Source organism: Perissodus microlepis, chromosome 10 (assembly GCF_051167445.1).
Source record: "Perissodus microlepis isolate ML-2025 ecotype Zambia chromosome 10, ASM5116744v1, whole genome shotgun sequence".
Lineage (NCBI taxonomy): Eukaryota > Metazoa > Chordata > Actinopteri > Cichliformes > Cichlidae > Perissodus > Perissodus microlepis.
In genome coordinates, this window is record NC_140470.1 from 11,679,198 (window position 1) to 11,700,561 (window position 21,364).

The window sequence follows — 21,364 nt, forward strand, 5'->3', positions numbered from 1 at the left end:
GAATAGAGTATGAAGTATAGTCGAGACTGATTCGTTTTATTTTTATGGAATGAGTACGGGCAAAAATTCAATATCATTAAATTTATTATAACTTAATACTCAAGCGCAAAGAAAATGACAGACGTTTGCGAATTACTAGTGAAAAATATTTTACCTTTTGTAGTAAACTCCACTAATTCCTAGGTTTTAGGGAGTACCTGAATGCGTCACATTTATTCATCCGGGTCACTGGGACTTTCCGCTAGTTTGGCTAGTCCAGTCTGCAGATCGCTGCAGTGTTTTACAGTAATACAAATAAAAACAACCCTTACCCGAATATGTATATACTGCTTTTAATGAGTTAAAGTGTTTATTGTTTGACTTCGTAAAGTTAGTCTAGGGCCAGGGTAAAATATGTTTAAGTGTACAGATTTTAGTCACCGTATTACAAGTTGTTTTGTCTAGCTAATATGAGCTAACTTACTTAGCCTCATCTATTAGCATTCAGAAGATAAATCGAGCTGGCTAAATCAAAAGCGTACAAAATCTAAAAAGAACTCAACGAAAGGTAAGTGGCAGTTGACTGGAGTTTTATTTTATTCACGCTTTACAGTCTTAAGTTCAGGCTAGCTAGCTAATATTAAGGTTAACTTTGTTTTGATTATAGCGCAGCTAACCTAAAGTTAACAGGGTTCAGGTCATAGCTCATTTCTCATTTTTTAAAAAAAATAAATGACAAAAAAAACCCAAAACAGATTGAATGATGTTACTCTCTAATCTTACGATTTTTTTTTTTTTGCTACTAATAAGCAATAGTAGGGACACTGAAGTAAATATAGTACGTCTTGGCAGTAAAATGCAAAGAATTACGGAAATCAGTTTATGAAGACCGAGGAAATTAAATTAGGAGGTCCAAATGCTTAAACTCTAAATGTTGTCCTTGTAGGATGTCGGACTCGGACAGTGACGATGATCAGGATCGCCCTTTTTCTATAACTGGCTTCCTCTTTGGAAACATCAACGAAGATGGGCAGCTAGAAGATGACAGTGTTTTGGATAACGTAGGTGTTTGTGATACGTTTGTCTGCAGAAACATTTAGTAGCACATTTAAGCTCGCAAACTTAAATTTTCTTCAACAGCTGTCTGCTTTTACTGTTCATTGAAATGTTTTGTTTCTGTCTTATTTCCTCATATCAGGAGTCCAAAAAGCATCTAGCTGGTTTGGGTACTCTGGGTCTGGGCTCACTTATTACAGAGATCACTGCCAATGAGGATGATGATAAGGAAGAAAACAGAGACCCTGCCAGCGTGGATGCGGAAGGTGAGGTCACATATATGAAGCAAATTAGGAGCAGTATTTTGCAAAGTTTAAAATAATTGACCTTCTCCAGGTTGGGTGAAGAGCACTGAGGATGCAGTTGATTATTCTGACATCAGTGAAGTTGCTGAGGATGAGACAAAGAAGTACCGTCAGGCCATGGGGTCTCTGCAGCCCAGCAGGAAAACAGGTGATCAGCAATGTTACAGCTCTTACAATGATTAACTGTGGAGACAATGAGGCTGGTATTGTTTGTAGTTTGTCAGTAGATGATCAGTTAAAACAAATCTTTTGAACATTTTATGTCAGTTGAGGATTTTATGACATTTTAAGATCCTTAAGGTGGATACAGTCTTTGAAAAAACAATCCGGATATTAGATTTTTCTAACACTTACACAGGTAAAGGTTTGTTAACTTATGTTTAGGTTTTTTTTTTTTCATTATATAACATTTTTTATTATTGTTTTCACAGGACTACATAAAGTCTGTGTAATTAAGTACACCTCATGTTTCAGTAGCTTGTGGAATCACCTTTAGCAGCAGCAACTTGAGATAATAATCTTCTGTATGACTTTCAGTCTTTCACATCATTGTTGAGGAATTTTGGTTTAGTCTTCGTTAGCACGTTCCTTCAGTTCATTTAGGTTTGCAGACATGCTGCAGAATTTCAATTAGATTGAGGTCTGGACTTCGCAACACAATGATTCTTTTCTTTTGCAACAGTTCTGTTTTAGATTTGCTGCTGTTGTTAGGATCATTGTCCTGTTGCATGAGCCATTATTGGGCCAGCCTTTATCTGTCACACAGATGGCCTCACATTTGACTTTGGAATATTTTGCTGTACCGAGGAGATCATGGTTGACTTAATGACTGCAAGATGAGGTGTTTGTGCTAATATGTTGTGTTTGGTTTTGCCAAACATGGAACTGTGCATTATGGCCAAATATCTCCACATTTGTGTTGCACGGTCTGACCTTGGGGTGAATTTTCTGTGACATCCCCTCCTGGGTAGATCATGGCATTGTGTTAACACACAACTGAAGTCATCAGCCAGTTACCCTTTTAATTCCTATGGAAACAGTAAGGATGTGCTTGGTTTTTTACATGGCTGCATAGTCATGGCTGTGTTTTTCCTCATGACTATGTTAATAAAAAATATTTTCAAACTCTTTATTCCTAGATGATGAGGATGACTATGATGCTGATTGTGAGGATATTGACTCTAAGCTCATGCCCCCTCCACCACCACCAACTCTTCCTACATCTAAGAAAGAGGAACCCTCCACTCAGAGCACAAATGGCAAGTACATAGTTGCTTGTGATTACTTCGTAAAAGATTAATTGGGTTTGGATTAGTCTTTCTCGCAGAATGTATTAAATTAAATTGCAATACATGTTTATTTTGATCAAATAATTTTCATCACAAACTTTGATGACCTCTACTGTTCCATTGATTTATTACTGTCACCTGCAGCAGTTGGGGAAGATGGGGATGGCATCATCCTGCCTTCCATCATCGCACCATCCTCTACAGCAGATAAGATTGACTTCAGCAGCTCCTCAGACTCTGAGTCAGAAACCGACCGTCCTTGTCAGGGTTCAGGGGCTGGTGGTTCTGCGGACATTCTCACACTCCCTCTGGCTGGCATCATGCAGAAAGATGCTGCCAAAGCGTTGCCAGGTGTCACAGAGCTCTTCCCAGAGTTTAGGCCTGGAAAGGTACAGCATCTTTATTTACACATACTTAAGGTTCATTTTTGTCAACATTTTAAATTGAAGGAGTGCATTAAATCCATTTTCTTGAATGTGCTGGCAGGTGCTCCGGTTCTTGCGCCTGTTTGGTCCTGGAAAGAATGTGCCATCGGTTTGGAGGAGCGCCCGCAGGAAAAAGAAGCGAAAACATAGAGACCATCAGCCTGGGACACCTCCTCCAGAAGGAGAACCATCAGAACAAAGCCAGGAGAAGAAATCTGGATGGGTTTATGAGTACGCTCTTCCTCCTCCTCCAGAGCAGTGCCTTTCTGATGATGAGGTAAGTCTTTGCTGCATGCTTGAGTAATATCAGCTCTTAGCAGTTTTTTCTCAGTATGTCAGGTTAATCAGCACTTTACATTCATTCTGCTTTGTCCAGATAACCATGATGGCTCCAGTAGAATCAAAGTTTTCACAAACGTCTGGTGATGGGGACAAGGAGACAGAATCTCGGCCTAAAGTAGCAGAATGGCGATATGGTCCAGCCCAGCTCTGGTACGACATGCTAGGGGTCTCTGAGGATGGAAGCAATTTTAACTATGGGTTCAAGCTTAAGGAAATACAATCCAGTGAACCTCAGAAGCAGGATACGCCTAATGAAATTACAGAGACTTCTCAAGAGGTATGCAGATACAGACATCTCTAGCAAAAGGAGGTAAATGATACTGATCATCCTGCTAAAGTTGTGAAATATATCCCATAGGTCCAGATGCAGGAGGACAATGACATTGTCGATGGTAATGATGATGATGATGAAGATAAAGACAGAAAAGCTTTGGAAAATGAACTCTTCCTCATGGTCACTCAGCTGCAATGGGAGGATGATATAATTTGGAACGGGGAGGACGTGAAACACAAGGGTACCAAGACTCAGCGAGCCAGTCTTGCAGGATGGCTACCCTCTAGCATGACCCGTAATGCCAATGCTTACAACGCACAGCAGGGTAAGATAGCTGGAAAAATTCAGAAGTAAATCTTTGTGGGTCTTTTTTTATGCTAGCAGAATACAGTACTGTGGTGCGCTATTGTTGTACGAACATTGATAATTGATGGTGGAGGAGTCTGGTGTAATATTGAGTGTGTTTAAAAGAAGCTCTAACATCTGTTTAATTTTAAAGGTCTGACAAGAAGTAATTCTCAACTGGTCCCACCTACACCTCCACCCATGCCCAAAGCTGCTTCAATTTCTGGTTTGAAGCGGGACAAAAACAGCCACGATAATCAAGGTCAGTTTACGCTTTTGGTCACATTTCAGTCCTTCTTGTTTCAAGATAATTTCTCACTGTTTGTTTTTGTCCCATTACAGCCTCCCAGGACGAAGACTGTCTTTGGTTCTCCATTTTTCCTATTGATAATGAAGAGTTGGTATACGGACGCTGGGAAGACAACATTATCTGGGATGACCAGGAGATGGATCACATGCTTGACCCACCTGTTCTTACACTGGATCCCAATGATGAGAATATAATTCTAGGTATAGTCAAAAATCTTTATCTGCCACTTCTTCTGTTATGTTTTCACTTGTTTTAGGCTTTTTTTTTTTTTTTTTTTTAAATCTGTGTTACGCTGCTCTCACTTGAAGAAATTCCTGATGAAAAGGAGGAGACTACCTCCCACTCGCCATCAAAAGAGAATAAAAAGGAAACTGCAATCAAGAAGAGCCGCATCCTGCTGGGGAAAACGGGCGTGATAAAAGATGAGCCACAGCAGGTATGGGAAAGGCAGTCTTGATAATTTGGTACTGATTTGTGGTTTGTTTGAAGAAAAAGGTGAAAATATAAAAGAGGGAATAAAAAGGGCTACATAAAAAAAAGCACGACTGTAAGACGGAAATGCTCAGGAACATTTTTACACTTAAAAAATTGGAATTATAGAATAGCAGCACTTTGAGTGCTATGTATGCTTTCTCTCAACACAGAACATGTCCCAACCTGAGGTCAAAGACCCCTGGAATCTGTCCAATGATGAGTTCTATTACCCCAAACAGCAAGGCCTGAGGGGAACCTTCGGTGGCAACATCATTCAGGTAAATGGTAGTTTATAACAGTGAATATAAAGCTTAAAACAAATTGTGTTGTGTAATATGAAAACTTTTGTCTTGTTGACAGCACTCCATCCCAGCCCTGGAGCTGCGGCAGCCCTTCTTTCCCACTCACATGGGACCCATGAAGCTTCGCCAGTTCCATCGTCCAACTCTGAAGAAGTACTCATTTGGAGCTGTGGCTCAGCCGGGTCCACACCCTGCTCAGCCTCTGCTCAAACACATAAAGAAGAAGGCCAAGGTATGTCCTCAAGCACTATTACACTGTGAGTGTAGAGATAAATATGTAGTGTTTAAATGTTGTCATTTTAGTGTTGATGTGTACTGAATATATAATCTTTTATAGATGCGAGAACAAGAGCGGCAGGCAGCAGGAGGAGGAGACATGTTCTTCATGCGGACCCCGCAGGACTTGACAGGCAAAGACGGAGATCTGATTCTGGCTGAATACAGTGAAGAATACCCCCCTCTCATCATGCAAGTTGGCATGGCAACCAAAATCAAGAACTACTACAAAAGAGTGAGCTTGACATTGGATTTGTATTGTACTAACTTTGCACTTATGTTCTGCTCTGCTGAGAAAAGTGATTTTTAAAACATGATGAAATTCACCAGATCATCAAATTGTCATTTCTCACTCATTATTATGACGCTGTTACTGTGCTTTTCAGAAACCTGGAAAAGATCCTGGAGCACCCGATTGTAAATATGGAGAGACTGTGTACTGTCACACATCCCCTTTCCTGGGTTCTCTGCATCCCGGACAACTTCTTCAGGTCAGCACCGTATCAGCGAAATAACCAGATCTGTGCATATATATAAAATCTCTGTTCTGTTATCATGGCAAACTGTATGATGGTGTGCCTTTTCCTCAGGCTTTCGAGAACAACCTCTTCCGTGCTCCAATCTACCTTCACAAGATGCCCGAGACTGATTTCTTGGTTATACGAACACGACACGGCTACTACATTAGAGAGATTGTGGACATTTTTGTAGTTGGTCAGGAGTGCCCATTGTTTGAAGTTCCAGGGCCGAACTCCAAACGAGCCAATACTCACATCAGAGACTTCCTTCAGGTATTTTTATTTATATATTTCTTTTTTATTTAGTGCTCGGCTGTTGTCTGCACATAGCTGACCTATCACTTCTGTGTTCTGCAGGTGTTCATTTATCGCTTGTTCTGGAAGAGTAAGGACCGGCCGCGGAGAATCCGCATGGAGGATATAAAAAAAGCTTTCCCTTCACACTCAGAAAGCAGCATCAGGAAGCGACTTAAACTGTGTGCTGACTTCAAACGCACAGGTAGACTTCACACGTTTGACTGTGTCGATTGTTTAGTGATGATCATCATGGATTAGACTAACTTGTGTTGAGTCGGGGAAATATTTGGGGCATAAAAAGATTCTGTGCACTTTGAAGTTGCATGGGCTCAGCAGTGCGTGTGTGTGTATGTGCGCCCTGAAATGACAGGGAGGATTCTGAGCATTGAAAGAGCTTTTTATGCCTACTGTGGATTTTACCCCAGAAGTATGATGTAGTGTAAGGACGGAATAAGGAGACAGGGTATGACTGTGTGGTATAACCGCAGCATATTTTCTACAGTGTGACAATAATGGGAATAAAGCAATGATTTTAATTATTGTTGCTTACCACACTGCACTCTATGATTAAGCAGATGGGTATAAATGATTTGTGTGCTTGTCCTCATGGCAGGAATGGACTCAAACTGGTGGGTGCTGAAGCCTGATTTCAGACTGCCAACAGAAGAAGAGATCAGGGCCATGGTTTCTCCGGAGCAGTGTTGCGCTTATTACAGCATGCTGGTAGCAGAGCAAAGGCTGAAGGTAACAGCTATTACCTACATGTATCTTCATTTGTATTTATTTAGTGTCTGTTTCATCAAGTTTTTTCACCCCTTAAGGATGCCGGATATGGTGAGAAATCCTTCTTTGCTCCAGAGGAAGAGAATGAAGAGGACTTTCAAATGAAGATTGATGATGAGGTATCAACTGAAACTCTTCCTCACAATAAAGTTAACTAATATAGACTTGAGATGACTCCATGCTGATTCTGTGTCACCCTCCAGGTGCGAACAGCTCCTTGGAACACAACCAGAGCCTTCATTTCTGCCATGAAGGGAAAGTGCCTGTTAGAGGTTACAGGTGTGGCTGATCCCACAGGCTGTGGAGAAGGTTTCTCCTATGTGAAAGTGCCCAACAAGCCCACTCAACAGAAGGTCTGAGTGTCTGAAGTCAAATTCTGCCGCCTCAGCGTTACTTATATGACATGTAATGCTGACAAGTTTGTTTCTGGTGATTTCGCAGGATGACAAAGAGCCACAACCAGTGAAGAAGACAGTCACAGGGACAGATGCTGATCTGAGGAGGCTCTCACTGAAGAATGCCAAGCAGCTGCTGCGCAAGTTTGGTGTGCCAGAGGAGGAGGTGAGACCAGGGTGATGTTCAAGCACTTTAAAGAGATGCGAGACATTGTCAAACTTTCCCCTGATTAGGTTTGATCTGAACAACTAATAGAAACACAGAAAAGGCTTTAGTTTTAAGATTCTTTTTAAAGGTTCTAAAGTGATCCTGTTTTTGTCTGTGTGTCAGATCAAGAAACTGTCACGTTGGGAGGTTATTGACGTGGTCAGGACCATGTCCACAGAGCAGGCACGCTCAGGCGAGGGACCCATGAGTAAGTTTGCCAGAGGCTCTCGTTTTTCTGTTGCTGAACACCAGGAGCGTTACAAGGAAGAGTGCCAAAGGATCTTTGACTTGCAGAACAAGTGAGTTTCCAGTATGAGTGTTTTATTCAGGATCCTGCCTCTGCACACTTTAACTTCTGTATCTTATTGCACCCCTACCTCAGAGTGTTGGAGTCTACAGAGGTGCTCTCAACAGACACAGACAGCAGTTCAGCAGAGGATAGTGACTTTGAGGAGATGGGTAAGAACATTGAGAACATGCTGCAGAACAAGAAGACCAGCACTCAACTTTCCCGTGAGAGGGAAGAGCAGGAGAGGAAGGAGCTGCAGAGGATGCTGATGGGTGAAGAGAGCGATCGTGACAAGGGGCGCAAGGAGCGGCGCAAAGGTATATGTAAGTGTCCTTTTGTGATATTAAACACAGTCTTAATGTTAAGGACAAAAAATTGAGTATATAACTGTGAACTTTACTTCTCTTCACTCTATAGCCAGTTCCTTGTCCACCAGCTCCCACAAAGATGATGACACATCCTCCGTCACCAGCCTGAACTCCTCGGCCACGGGACGCCGACTCAAGATCTATCGCACCTTCAGAGATGAAGACGGCAAAGAGTATGTCCGCTGTGAAACTGTGCGTAAAGCTGCAGTCATCGACGCCTACACCAGGATCAGAACCACCAAGGATGATGAATTCATGTGAGTGTGACTGTAATTAAAGTCAGTTTAATTAAAAAATAATTATTTGGTTCTTGGAAGTATCCCAGCGGACTGGTTCTGTATTTATTGGTGCTATTATGTAACAGTTAAAATAAAGTAATTTTGACCCAGCAAAGTCTATGTTTATAGAGCCGTGGTTAACGCACAGAAACCAGTGATACCAGTGATTATGACTCACAACTTTTTCGCAACTTTGTTTAAAATTCAAATTAGTTTTAATATTTTTTGATACATCTGTTAAATATGCAGAAACCTTTTCTTGTTGGTGTTGTATGGTGTAACCAGAGGATTAATCTAATTCATGGGTATGGATTAAATTACTAAAAAGGAAAAAATGGACTGTCACTTAACTCAGACCTCTTTTCGTAAACCTGTGAATGTTAAAGGTCCTTGTTTTTCTTCTTTAAATCTTTTTACAGACGAAAGTTTGCCCTCTTTGATGAGCAGCACAGAGAAGAGATGCGGAAGGAGCGCCGGCGTATTCAGGAGCAGCTGAGGAGGCTGAAGAGAAACCAAGAGAAGGATAAGATCAAGGGGCCTCCAGAGAAGAAGACCAAGAAGGTCAAAGAGAGACCAGACCTCAAGGTAAAAGTAAGCTTGCCGATTCAGTACTATATGCCTTTCTTTCACTTTTTCCTCACAAGCTTCATGGTAATGCACAAAATTCAGAACCTACAGCCAGTTTTCCTTGAACAGTTCTTCTTCTTATAATATAGCCCTGCTAGATTATCCTCGTGTTCCTTAATGTTTTCCTCTTTTCCCTAGCTAAAGTGCGGTGCATGTGGCGCCATTGGACACATGAGAACAAACAAGTTCTGCCCACTTTACTATCAAACCAATGCCCCACCCTCCAACCCAGTCGCCATGACAGAGGAGCAGGAGGAGGAGCTGGAAAAGACAGTCATCCACAATGACAATGAGGAACTGATTAAGGTGGAGGGCACCAAGATTGTGCTGGGCAAACAGCTCATTGAAAGGTATAAAAAAAATTAGATTTAAATTTCCCATGTTTTGCAAACTATGTTTTACTCATTTGCTACATTTACAATAAATGGATCTGTGTCTAATTTGTTACAGCGCTGATGAAGTGCGCAGAAAGTCTTTGGTGCTCAAGTTCCCCAAACAACAGCTACCAGCAAAGAAGAAGAGACGTGTAGGCAGTGCAGTCCACTGTGACTATCTCAATGTAAGCATCCTTATACAGATTGTTGCCATACAACATTATGATGATGATGATAAAAACTTTATTTGTAAAGTTTTTAAAGCACACTGTATTTCATGGATAAAACCACATTAAAGATAAGTGGACATGTCACAACATACAAACACACCACATAGGTCTTATATATTTATTCCTACATTACACACATCCATAAACACATTATATGTGAACACAAGCCCAAAATAATGTATGAAAGACTAGGGAGAAGCTAACCTATAGATCTGAGTTTTCAGCTACCACTAATTAGCTGACCCGAAAGGCTTACAGCAGCGTGCCCTGCAAACTCATTCTTTTCTATGGTTTGTGCCACTCAATAAAAATTTTGTGCGCCAACTGGGGAGCATAGAAAGTCAAGCAGGGTGCACCGGCCAGAGCAACAGAAATTTGGGTCATTTGCTCGACCTAGCGGTTAACACAGTGTATGCCACCTGTGTGCATGCTATTTCCTGTGTGAAAGGGTCTTGGGGAATGCTGTTGTAAAGTTTAGGAGCTACAGGTTGAAAAGAGTGGTTTCCACTGGATTTAAAATAAGAGTGTGGAACAATTGAACAGATGATCAGAGAGGCTGGCTGCTGTTACAAGGACTCAGCAGGTCTTCTTTGTAGGACAGGGGTGTCAAACATAAGGCTCGGGGCCAGAATTAGCCCGGCAAAGACTTCAATCCGGCCAACTGGAGGACGCTGGTAAATGTGAAGGATGCATAGATTTTGAGCTTTTATCTATTATTTAATAAGTTTTAGAGCCTTTCTTTTGATAAAGAAGCCCCCTCAATTCCCATTCATACTAGACCAAAGTAATAGATAAACAATTAAATGACAGAACATTCCTGTTTTTTTCACCATCTGCTATATAATTTATTAATTATATTTTATTTTTTTACAGTGGGTTCACAGAAAAACAATACATTATCTTTAAATTAACAAAGTATTTTTATTTTATAATTACAGGACAGTCTGGGTAATGAACTACAAAAACCTTTCTGTAATATTACACATTTATAGTGTGTAAAATTTCCCTGGTCCAGCCCACTTAAGATCAAAGTAGTCTGTATTGGCCCACAATGTAAAATGAGTTTGACATCACTGTTTAAGGGCGTTATAAGTGGATAAAATTGTAAAATGATCTGAATTTCACTGGATTGTAAGGTGAGGGTCACTTTAATAGATGATTTAAGTCTTTTTTTTTTTTTCTTTTTTTTTCAGAAACCACACAAGGCCATCCACCGCAGGCGCACAGACCCCATGGTGACCTTGTCCTCTGTGCTAGAAAGCATCATCAATGACATGCGGGATCACCCCAATGTAAGAGGCGTCTACAACACGTTCACTTTACCTTAAAATTCTGTTCTTTGTTCCTATCCAGCTTCACCTTTATTACATCTACCTCTTCATTGTAGACATACCCGTTCCACACGCCAGTCAATGCCAAAGTTGTGAAGGACTACTATAAGATCATCACGCGGCCCATGGACCTGCAGACACTAAGGGAGAATGTGCGCAAGCGGATGTACCCGTCGAGGGAGGAGTTCCGTGAAGCAGTGGAGCTTATTGTCAAAAACAGTGCCACCTACAATGGTAGAGTTACAGGAACACGCTTAACAGACTCAGCGTGGTTTCAGTGAGATTTCAAACCTTCATCAGTTTGTTGGGATGGCTTTCTGTTTTTGTCTCACCAGGGGCAAAACATCCAATAACACAAGTTGCACAGTCCATGCTGGATCTGTGTGATGCTAAACTGAAAGAGGTGAGTGGATGTAAACATCATTGCCATGATTTGGTCTCATCCCCCACCCTTTTTTTTATTAGTTTCCTCATCAACTGTCAAATCTGTGTGTGTTTGCAGAAGGAGGACAGGCTGGTGAGGCTCGAGAAAGCCATCAACCCTCTGCTAGATGATGATGATCAGGTGGCCTTCTCCTTCATCTTGGACAACATTGTAACCCAGAAAATGATGGTGGTTCCTGATGTAAGTCACCTCCTTCAGTCGGTTTGAGAACAGTGATCAGTATAGAATCGGATAATAATCTAAGGCTCGTTCTTCCACTCTTCCCCTCTTTGTAGTCGTGGCCATTTCACCATCCCGTCAACAAAAAGTTTGTGCCGGATTATTATAAAGTTATTGTGAACCCCATGGATCTGGAGAATATCCGCAAGGTGAGAGGCTAACAGGATGTCAGACTTACCTAGAGTCATTTAATATTGGCAGCAGCATGAAGAAACACCCTGTTTGTGTGTCTGTGTTTAATTTCGACAGAACATCTCCAAACATAAATATCAGAACCGAGAGACATTCCTTTCAGATGTCAGTCTCATCCACACCAACAGCATCAAGTATAATGGTAAATGCTTTTATGGATAATTTTACCTCAGCATTTAATTTCTCTTAAAAGAAGTTTGACTAACTTGACTATCTTGTGTGTCTTTGACAGGTTCAGACAGTCCTTACACCAAGACAGCTCTCGAGATTGTTAATGTGTGCAAGCAGACTTTAGCAGAGGTGTGTAGAAGATTCTTAGGGTGTTTTCACACCTGTAGTTTGTTTATACTGGATTGAATCAGTTGATGAGTTTGTCAATTTGTAGCTGTTCACACTGAGAAAAATTCAGATGAACTCCAAGCAAAGTAACATGTGTCACTACAAACCACGTGACAATTTTCAGTCTGCTTTATGGCCAAATGTGTCTGGGCTGGGAGCACGTTTATCCAGGTGTGTGTCATTTCGCAGCTAGTTGCTAGGCCATACAGACTTTCGCACATCTATAGTAGCCCAGAATACAAAGCATACATGGCTACAGGAAGTGTTTTTTTAGCTCAACTTTTGCAACGTGCACCTTGTAGTTGGGTCAGATTGAGGTTGCCATTGAGGTTGTTTTGGTCCACACCCAAGTGCAATTACTGTGTTCACATCTGCACAATCAAACTGCACCAAAGTGGAAAACAAACCAGTTTAATTTAAACTAGCTAAACACTACAGGTGTGAAAACACCCTTACTTTGCCCTTTTGAAGTTAAATAAGGCTGAGTTTGATTGAGCAGTTTCAAAGCAAAGTTAGGAGCAAATCAAAGGCAGTTTGACTCGTAATTTTAAAAATGTTGCATTGACACAGAGTGGAAAGTGAAACCCAGGTGTGTAAAATCAGACTGTGAAATATTTGGAATAATTACAGAATTGTGTTGCTTGTAATGTATTTTTAACACTTGTATTTTTAACACATCTAAACAAGAAAAAAACCCAAAACGCTTTAGAAATAGTCACCAATTATTGTGTTTGCAGTATGATGAGCACTTGACTCAATTGGAGAAAGACATCTCTACTGCTAAAGAGGCAGCTCTAGATGCAGCAGACCTAGAGAGTCTGGAGCCAATGACGCCTGGGCCATACACACCTCAGGTAAGACAGCATCCAGGGCCTAGGTTCTTTAGGCCAAACCAAGTACTCTAGGCTTTTGTGCGTGCAGTAGCTTCCTTGCCACTCCTTGTATTGCTTCTCCTTCACTTGTTCTTTGCACTAACTCTCCTTTCCAGACTTTCACATTTCATTTGTACAATCTAGTTTCTTTACCGTAGTGTCTTCTTTTTCCCAACCTGTTCTTCTCCTTCGTTCCTGCCCTCTTTGCCGTGTCTCTTTGTCCGTGTCTCTGTGCGGTGTTGGCCAGCCTGCTGATTTGTTTGACAGCGGGGCTTCGGGGAGTCTGCCCAGAGAGCCCAGCAGCCTTTTCTCTGAAGGACCTCTAGTGGGTGGTCCAGAGAAGAGAGGGGGGCAGGTATGGAGAGACAGAAATAAGTCTTGCAGCCACATGCCCACCCCTCTTGTATCTATCCTCAAAGCATCCCGCTTCAGTAGGCATTTCTGTTGTACCACCTTCCACACAGGTGACAGTTTTTTTTCACCCTTGATTTGTTACCTGTCTGTGTAGCTGTTTTTACCCAAGTACTGCAGACCTGTCTGATTGATGTCTGATTGAGGCAAAGGGGCAAATTCATACTGCACTTTGACCTGATTCTGCAGACATTGTCCAGAGATCACATGTGAAAATGTCAACACCACAGTAAACAGTGACAGGCCATCTTTTAGGCAAGTTTGTTTCCTGACCCTTTTCATTCTACCTCTCAGGGACGGCACAGCAGAAGACCAGGGGAAGAAGAGTCTGATGTGGATATTGAAGGCTTTGATGAGGATGACGATGGCAAACCCAAGACTCCTGCTCCTGTAAGAAATACAGATTTACTGATACTGAGCATATACACACAGATGTAAACTGCCTCAGTTCTTATTTACCTCATGTTTTTGTGACCTGTGTCTGAAGGCAGAGGATGCAGAAGGAGATCAGGAGTACGAGGACGATGACGAGGAGTTGTTGCTACCTCCTCGCAGGCGGGTGCATGACCAGGATGACGAGGAGGAAGAGGAGGAGGAAGAGGAGGGCGACGGAAGATCTAATCGCCCAGCTCAAGCTAGCGTGCTCTATCAGGATCTGCTCATGTCGGACGTAGAGGATGATGCCAGCGAAGAGGAGGGTGACAACCCGTTCTCTTGTAGGTTCACAATTATTCTCCAACGTTCAGAATCTAAATAGCAAAATCTGGTGGACACAGAATGTCTTTTCTCTTGTAAAATGTCCTGATGAAATGCGTCTCACCCTCCAGCCATACAACTATCGGAGAGCGGCAGTGACTCGGACAGAGAGGTTGATGTGCGACCTGCGCCTCCACGGAGAACTCAGGAGACGGCCCGCATGGGCATGGAGCAGGACGAAAGTATGATGTCATACGAAGGGGATGGGCCTGATGGGCCACACATGGAAGACAGCAATGTCAGGTACAGCAGACCAACTGACCACAGTGAAAGCATAAGAATGTAAATGATGGCAGTCTCCTTATCACAAAAGTGCATCTGGAAATGAGGATTTTAATGAGGGGAAAAATGACATTTAAAGCTTAATTTTCATTGTCATGAAGTATTTAAATAGTTTTATCGTATGCATATCTGTACCACTGAATCATTCCATGTCCTGATGTTATTTTAAAATCTCTTTCCTTGGTTTTCATCTCAGCTACGGCAGCTACGAGGAGACGGAGAGTCAGAGTCAGATGCAGCCATCTAGTTTGGGAAATGGAGAAGAATACGGCATCAGCGAGGAGGAGGAAGACGAAGAAGACGAGGCACGGAGGAGAGGCCCAGCTGTGCTCTCTCAGGTCCAGCTCAGCGAAGATGAAGAGAGCGAAGAGTTCAGATCTATTGGGGGCGAGAGCGACATGGACTCTGACAATTAGCTTCTTTTGATTTCTTCTTCTGCTTCTTTTACTCCAGAATCACGAAAACTGAAACAGTTTTAAAAATGAGGAAATGAGATCTTAGGTAAATATGTGTACAGTGTTATTTTGTAAATGACCGTGTTATACCAATTGTAGAAAAAAAAACTGCACCTTGTAAATTTCAGTTTCTTTTTATATATGGTTTCTTTGTTTTATCACGTTTTGCTTCAGTTAAATGTTATGGAAGCTTCTTTCCATCACTCAAAAAACAAACATTTTTTACCACCTGTCAGTCAAAAGTTAGAGTTACTTTAGAGAGTTAACTTAATCAGAGGTTTGAGTTAATATGCGATAATAATCCATTTTGAGGTCAACCAAAAAAATTTTGCCAAGTAAAAAGTGTTTGGGGTTTCTTTCAGTTGGTGGGGAAGAGCTTCCACAATATCCCAAATTCACAATAAAGGAAGAAAACAATGAAGACACAATTTTTTTTGTTTTTCTAATACTAAATAAGCTGCAGCTCCTCTTTCTCAGTTTTGCTTATTGAATGAACATAATTCCAGTAAGAAGTGACTGAGAGGGATTCAGATCCATGCAGTTCAACTTCCCTTTTGATATGTTAATATTTAACTCGTGTTAATATTTGTCCAATCCACTAGTCATTTATCATCAAACATAAAGTAAAAGTGATGGAAAGTAATCATTGAGGTGGAATATGACAGGACTTTAATGACTGTGGTTACAGTTGGAAAATTTATGTAGATATTTTGACACACCAACAAAAAACAATTATAAATAAAACAAGCGCAAGCTGATCAAATAATTACACTTCTGTATGCATTTCATTTTTCTCAACTATGTGGTGTTCTTATAGTGCCTGACATTTAGTGACACACTGGAGCTGCTGTTAAGTGAATTAATGAACAAGGTCATAAACACAGTGAACAGCAGAGGGTACTCCAGCACACACTGAATGGCAGGTTTCATTATCTCAGCTACTATAACCCACTGTCATTTATTTACTATTACTATAATAAGCATCTGCACAGTGGCTTTTGTCTCCTATTTTAATTGAAAATGAGACATTATTAATAAAAAGAAAGGTCAATGTAAAGTCCACTGGGCCCGAGCTGACATTGGGTAAGGATTCGGGTTACTCTGAAAAATCTAGGAGAAATATGTCAATTGGGTTAAAATAAATCATGCTCAGCGATACAAAAACATTAGCAAACAAAAATGGCCTCTGAAGTAGTGAGCAACAATGAAAAGCTTCTAGGAAGAAGCTGCACCAACCCACATCTCTGTTTCCTGGAAACGCTTTGTTTGTGATGTCAGATTGTTTAACAACTCCAACTACTGCGTAAAGGATACCCGTTTAGTGTTTCGTACTTGACGATGACAGACAGCACACTTCCTGTTGCAACAGCTCTGCAGAGAGCTGCTCATTCAGCTCATCGACCACACTGATGTCTATATTCATACTTGTAATCTATGCATGGAACGTAGTTTATGCACATGAGCATGCTTGCAAAGCCACTGATAATACAACCTACTGGCTCTACCTTCAGTATTTCTAAGATGTCTCATATGGGTGAATTTATAGCATATCAGTGCTCCTTACTTTTCTACATTCCTGTGACTTTAACACAAAACTTCTACAATAATCCACATGATTTAGAGCACTCTGGTTGTGACTGCCTGCCATTTACCAAGAATCTCTTACTGAGAAAGATGAACCAGATCCTTGCACATGCAACTGAAAAAGCATATTTTTGCCCTGAGCAGCATACCACAAAGGATTCTAATATAGGCCCAAATTCTGTCACAATCTAAATGTATTCATGAGATTGCAGAGGCTTATCAACCACAGAAGTAAATAATTACATTGCATCACATAATTATTATTTTATCCCAGGTAAACCCACAGGGTAAATCTTTTATCTCTGAACAGGCAAATTTCTGCCCCAAGCTACAGTGGTTAGTCTCTCAGGTGAGGTAAAAACACGTCTGTGGACAGACAAGCATCCTTTAGCAGACTGAGGGATCCGGCAGGGGCTGAGAGAGTGAGACCTGTTCATCTTCTTCACGGCTACTGTCCGGACTGATGAGCTTTTCATCGACTGCAACAAGCTGCCAGAGTTCAATGAAGCTGGGGAAAATGATGACAACCAGCAACTTAAGCCCTCCCCCTTGGCAGATGACAGATCTGGGAAAGAATGAATTAAAAAATAAGAAAATGGCTCACATGTAGTCATTAAGATGCAGAGTTTCATATTTTGCACATATTTTCTGGTTAAGAAACAAAAACAAATAACTGATCTAAACCTGATGGAAGGTAAGCGGTTTGGTCAGCAGGTTGGCAGTCATCGATGTCTAAACTTCGGCTGTTCCTAACAGCCTGGAGGGAGCGGAGGCTGGTACGCAGGGGCGACCTCGTCCTGCCTGGTGATGCTGCTGCTGCTGCAAAAAACACACTGAGCTCACACTGAGGTAGTATAACCTCTAGCATCTGCTGATGTTTTGGAGCTATTTTACAAAAAAAGTTTCTCAAATGAAATGTGGAAAAATGCACGACATGTACCATAAGAGAAAATCAAAAATAGGAGTGCTGCCTTGTCTTTTACTCCTTCTTGTTATTTATTTTATATCTTGTTTGTACCTCACTGTCAACCTATGAAAAGCTGTCTGATGATCAGAAAGCTCTCAGCTTCAAAAACTGTTGAGACCATGTCACAAAGAAATACAAAGAAAGAAGATCCTATCAGTCGTCTACAGTGAGTAAATCTCACTGTAATCCTTTCATAGCACAAGAAAATCAATCACTTACACTGACAGTATAAACATGCCTGACTTTGTGTACCTTGGTTCTGGGCGCGTTTAAGCAGCTTGAATTGGGTGACTTGTTGATGAAGTCTGGATGGTCTGGGACTGTGGCAGCACTCCTTAACTGCTGATATGGAAGAAGTTTCGGATTTATTTCCTGGAGTTGAGTAAGCAGTGTTTTCACCAGTGGTGTTAAACGAGGGTGGAAGCATCAATGGAGCCTCAGGGTTTCTCCTCTGTGAAGCAGTGGAAGGCATGGAGACAAAGTCCTGCCTCAAACCTGAAAAATATGTACATGTTATTGACTCTCAATCAAACCTTTAAGTAGCATGCTATATCACTACAAATATTTTTTTTCTATACTCACTGGCTTCCTGCAGTTGAGCCATGATGCGGACATCTTGTAGCCTGTAGCTCTTTGTTACGACATCGAGGGAGATGCTTGGCTCACTGTGACCTGTGATTAATAAATTCATAAATTCAAGACATGCACTTCAGTCTCTCAGTATTTAGGAGGAATACCTTATTTTTGTTGTTGTTGTTTCTACTTTTCTGTGTTCACAAAATCCTCAGGAAATCAGGAAGTAACAATGTGGCTGTAATTACTGTACGTCATATATTGCATATACTGCTGAATTTTTGCAGCTTGTCAAATATACCCGAGTCACACCTGAGGAAGTTGTGCCTTGTCTTATCTCAATTATAACAACCACACCCCCAAAAGATACCCAAACAACCAAAATGAGATGAGGAATAGATAGAAAATGACCATAAAGTCTTACAGAGCAATACCAAAGCATAGACCCAATATGCAATACAAACAAACCACAAATTATATATGCATGCTGTCTATTTGCTTTATGTCTTTGTGTCTTAATCCTCTGACGGATTTTTAAGCTTCATCATTTTTTTTCCACCAGCATATTCATCGCTTTAAGTCAGTTAACTCTGAGCTGACATAAACACACATCTGCATGTGAATATCAAGAATCTGCAGCAGGGAAGGGGACAATATTTTGTCAACTGGAAGCTTCCCACTTTCTGTTTGTAGTTCATTCATAGTCCGAGTGCTACTGACCAATCACAGTTGAGTAGGTAAGGCTACAGGCAAGTCAACAGTCCCCGTGGAGACCAAAAGAGGGATCACATTTCAACAAAATGCAATCTTTTGAACAATCTGCAACTAACTGCACATTTATCATCTGATGACAAGCTCTTTTGTTTATTAGCTTTATTTTTTTTTAAAAAATCTATCTTCACTGATGACCAGGACAGAAGAAAAAAATCCACAGTTGTCCCAAGAAGGTAAGTCGGCAGACTAGCTGATGGGTTACTAGGTTGTGTTTGCGCTTTTTTGTGCATGACCTGACACTGACACAACACAAGGCTGCACATGAAACAGATAGTTAGTTAACAAACTAACACAACTGACATAAATTAAAGCTAACTTTATCCAAAGCTTATAAAAAAACTACATCATGTGTAGCTGTGCTGGAGTGTAAAGGTCATCTGTGTGTGTAGAAAAGAATGCAAGATAATGACTCAGGTTTCATGGTTGAAGTTCAGAGTATAACTTTTTAAAAAAGATATTACCTGAACTGTCAGGTGTATTTGCTGCTGCACTGGCAGAGGTTTTATTCACAGAGGAGCCCACAGGGACACTGGCAGCATGATAGGAAACTGCAGGACGTTTGTGGAGCTCACGTCTTGATCCTGACAATACAAAAAGTGAATGCCATTAAAGGAATCCTCTTTTATATCAAGGATATTTGTAAGATAATGAGTGGGTGAGTGAGTCTGTAGCGCTTGCTTGCCTTGATCCAGCATTTTTATCAGTGCACGGCATGCAGCTTCCATCTCAGGGCTGGGATTATCAAGAACATGTCGACACCATTTAAAAGCAGATTCCTTTTTCTCTACAGACGAATGCTTCCTTGGAGACTCGTACAGCCTGTGAGGAATAAGACGTTACGACTATGTAAAGAAGAGATCTGTTCAGAAGAGCTTTTAATACTGAAGAGTGCTCAGATTGAACTGTCCTGAAAAGCAGCCACCTCAAAGTCTTTAACGTCTCTTTAGAAGTGCACAAATTCAGGTTCATGTCTCTGTCATAACTCGGACTAGAAACAAGCTAAATAAAATGAAATACTTCTACATCACAAGCTGCACTGTCAGAGAATATCACTGTACATCTGATGGCATTTACCAGCTCTCCTCATCCTGCTCTTCATCCGCTATGTCAAGGATTTCCACCAGGTCCAAAGCAGTCTCTTCTTCCTGCAACTCTTCACTGTCCCAAGAGTGTTTTTCACAGCTATAATTGTGCAACATCCTGCTGGTGGCACAGTAAGGCAAGGGTGGATTGCACCCAGATTTCAAACTGTCCAGTCTTATTCTAGCATCCATAGCAAAAGACCCACTGCTACAGCTTTTCACTCTTGCCGGTTCAATATCGGCCCAGATGTTGCAGTATGCATCTGATTTACCCTGCGGCCACATACAGCTGCTTTTCAAATCACTAAAGAAAAAGTGGTGGTTCACACTTGTAGGTGGTAAATAGTATTGGCTCCAATCGCTCATCGTATGGTCCTGGAGTTCCATTTTCTGTGTGAAATCTTCAAATCTGCGTCTTTGAGCTGTTTAAACACAACTCTTTTTAAAAATTGTTCTACACATACAGCAACTGTAGCTTGACTTTACCTTCTGCTGACCCAGATTTATTGAGTGGAGCTGTTAAGTATACACGCAACAGATTGGATGGATTTAGGAGAGCATCACGAGCTTATGTGGATTAGAATCCACGAGTTGGCATTCAGGATCACGCCATCAAGACTTACATGTGTGGGCAAAAAGATGCTGTAACTATTTCTGTGATTTCTCAGATGAGCGCAACACTACTTCACAGGAAAGATGTCCCCTCTGTGTGGTCATTACAGCTGTATATACTGTGCTGTTGCTACTGCTGAATGTTTGCAGTTAACAGCTGATCAAATGTACCTGAGTCACGGTAGAGGAAGTTGTGTTGAAAAGGGTGGTCAGATGCTCTCTTTTGTGCAGACAGATTAATAAGAAGGTTTGGGGTTTCCCTTACAACCATGTGAAGATCAATAACTCTCACTTACACTTGTGCATTTTTTATGCAGTATGTTTGCAGGAGGCTAAGCCTTTTAGGAACATAAACCAACATCTAACTTTTTTTTAAAGAAGCAATAATGCAAATTTAGTAGCTCCACAACATCTGCCCTATTTATAAATGTAACTAATGATGCTAGTATTTAAATAAAAAAAGACAAGAAAACAAAAGAATTATAAACCTGATTAAAGTGGAAAATCATATTGAGTCCATTCCAAATTTATTTTTTTAGAGTATCTTCAGTATACAGTCAATCACATACAGAAGGGTTCAAATTCTCTTATCATTGTTCGGTGTGATTAGGTGTGACATAAGTAGGCTATGTGAACAGTACAGGTGGGGCACATAAGCTCGTTTGTTGAGAAATAGTTCCAGCATGTTACGCCCCTGTGATTACAACTTGTTGATTCGACTTTTAC

At 41.1% G+C, this 21,364-nt stretch overlaps 2 protein-coding genes across 8 annotated transcripts; one reads left to right on the forward strand and one right to left on the reverse strand.

Moving 5' to 3' along the window:
• The first annotated feature begins 232 nt into the window (after positions 1 to 232).
• On the forward strand, positions 233 to 15,815 carry taf1 (TAF1 RNA polymerase II, TATA box binding protein (TBP)-associated factor). Of its 7 annotated transcripts, none has more exons than XM_084941995.1 (41): positions 233 to 547; positions 926 to 1,040; positions 1,178 to 1,301; positions 1,372 to 1,488; positions 2,480 to 2,599; positions 2,774 to 3,018; positions 3,116 to 3,331; positions 3,431 to 3,673; positions 3,755 to 3,995; positions 4,170 to 4,277; positions 4,358 to 4,525; positions 4,634 to 4,761; positions 4,970 to 5,077; positions 5,160 to 5,333; positions 5,439 to 5,612; positions 5,764 to 5,868; positions 5,968 to 6,168; positions 6,253 to 6,394; positions 6,806 to 6,936; positions 7,014 to 7,094; positions 7,179 to 7,328; positions 7,417 to 7,536; positions 7,702 to 7,877; positions 7,961 to 8,190; positions 8,285 to 8,492; positions 8,933 to 9,104; positions 9,279 to 9,490; positions 9,591 to 9,699; positions 10,938 to 11,036; positions 11,132 to 11,309; positions 11,411 to 11,478; positions 11,578 to 11,700; positions 11,796 to 11,888; positions 11,989 to 12,073; positions 12,164 to 12,231; positions 13,008 to 13,124; positions 13,390 to 13,497; positions 13,848 to 13,943; positions 14,041 to 14,269; positions 14,381 to 14,552; positions 14,788 to 15,815. In XM_084941995.1, the coding sequence occupies exons 2-41, from the start codon at positions 927 to 929 to the stop codon at positions 15,005 to 15,007; spliced, it is 5,973 nt and encodes a 1,990-aa protein (XP_084798121.1). In that variant the 5' UTR covers positions 233 to 547; position 926; the 3' UTR covers positions 15,008 to 15,815. The 7 variants fall into 7 exon arrangements, with proteins under 7 accessions (XP_084798121.1, XP_084798123.1, XP_084798124.1 ...); XM_084941997.1 differs by having other exon boundaries at positions 8,933 to 9,098; XM_084941998.1 differs by having other exon boundaries at positions 7,961 to 8,184.
• Positions 15,807 to 20,604, reverse strand: LOC146378874 (SLAIN motif-containing protein-like). Its single transcript, XM_084942002.1, has 7 exons — positions 20,019 to 20,604; positions 19,627 to 19,763; positions 19,406 to 19,525; positions 18,180 to 18,269; positions 17,850 to 18,092; positions 17,315 to 17,449; positions 15,807 to 17,195 (listed from the first exon to the last, which is right to left on the reverse strand). The coding sequence occupies exons 1-7, from the start codon at positions 20,411 to 20,413 to the stop codon at positions 16,927 to 16,929; spliced, it is 1,389 nt and encodes a 462-aa protein (XP_084798128.1). The 5' UTR covers positions 20,414 to 20,604; the 3' UTR covers positions 15,807 to 16,926.
• Between the last annotated feature and the right edge of the window lie 760 nt (positions 20,605 to 21,364).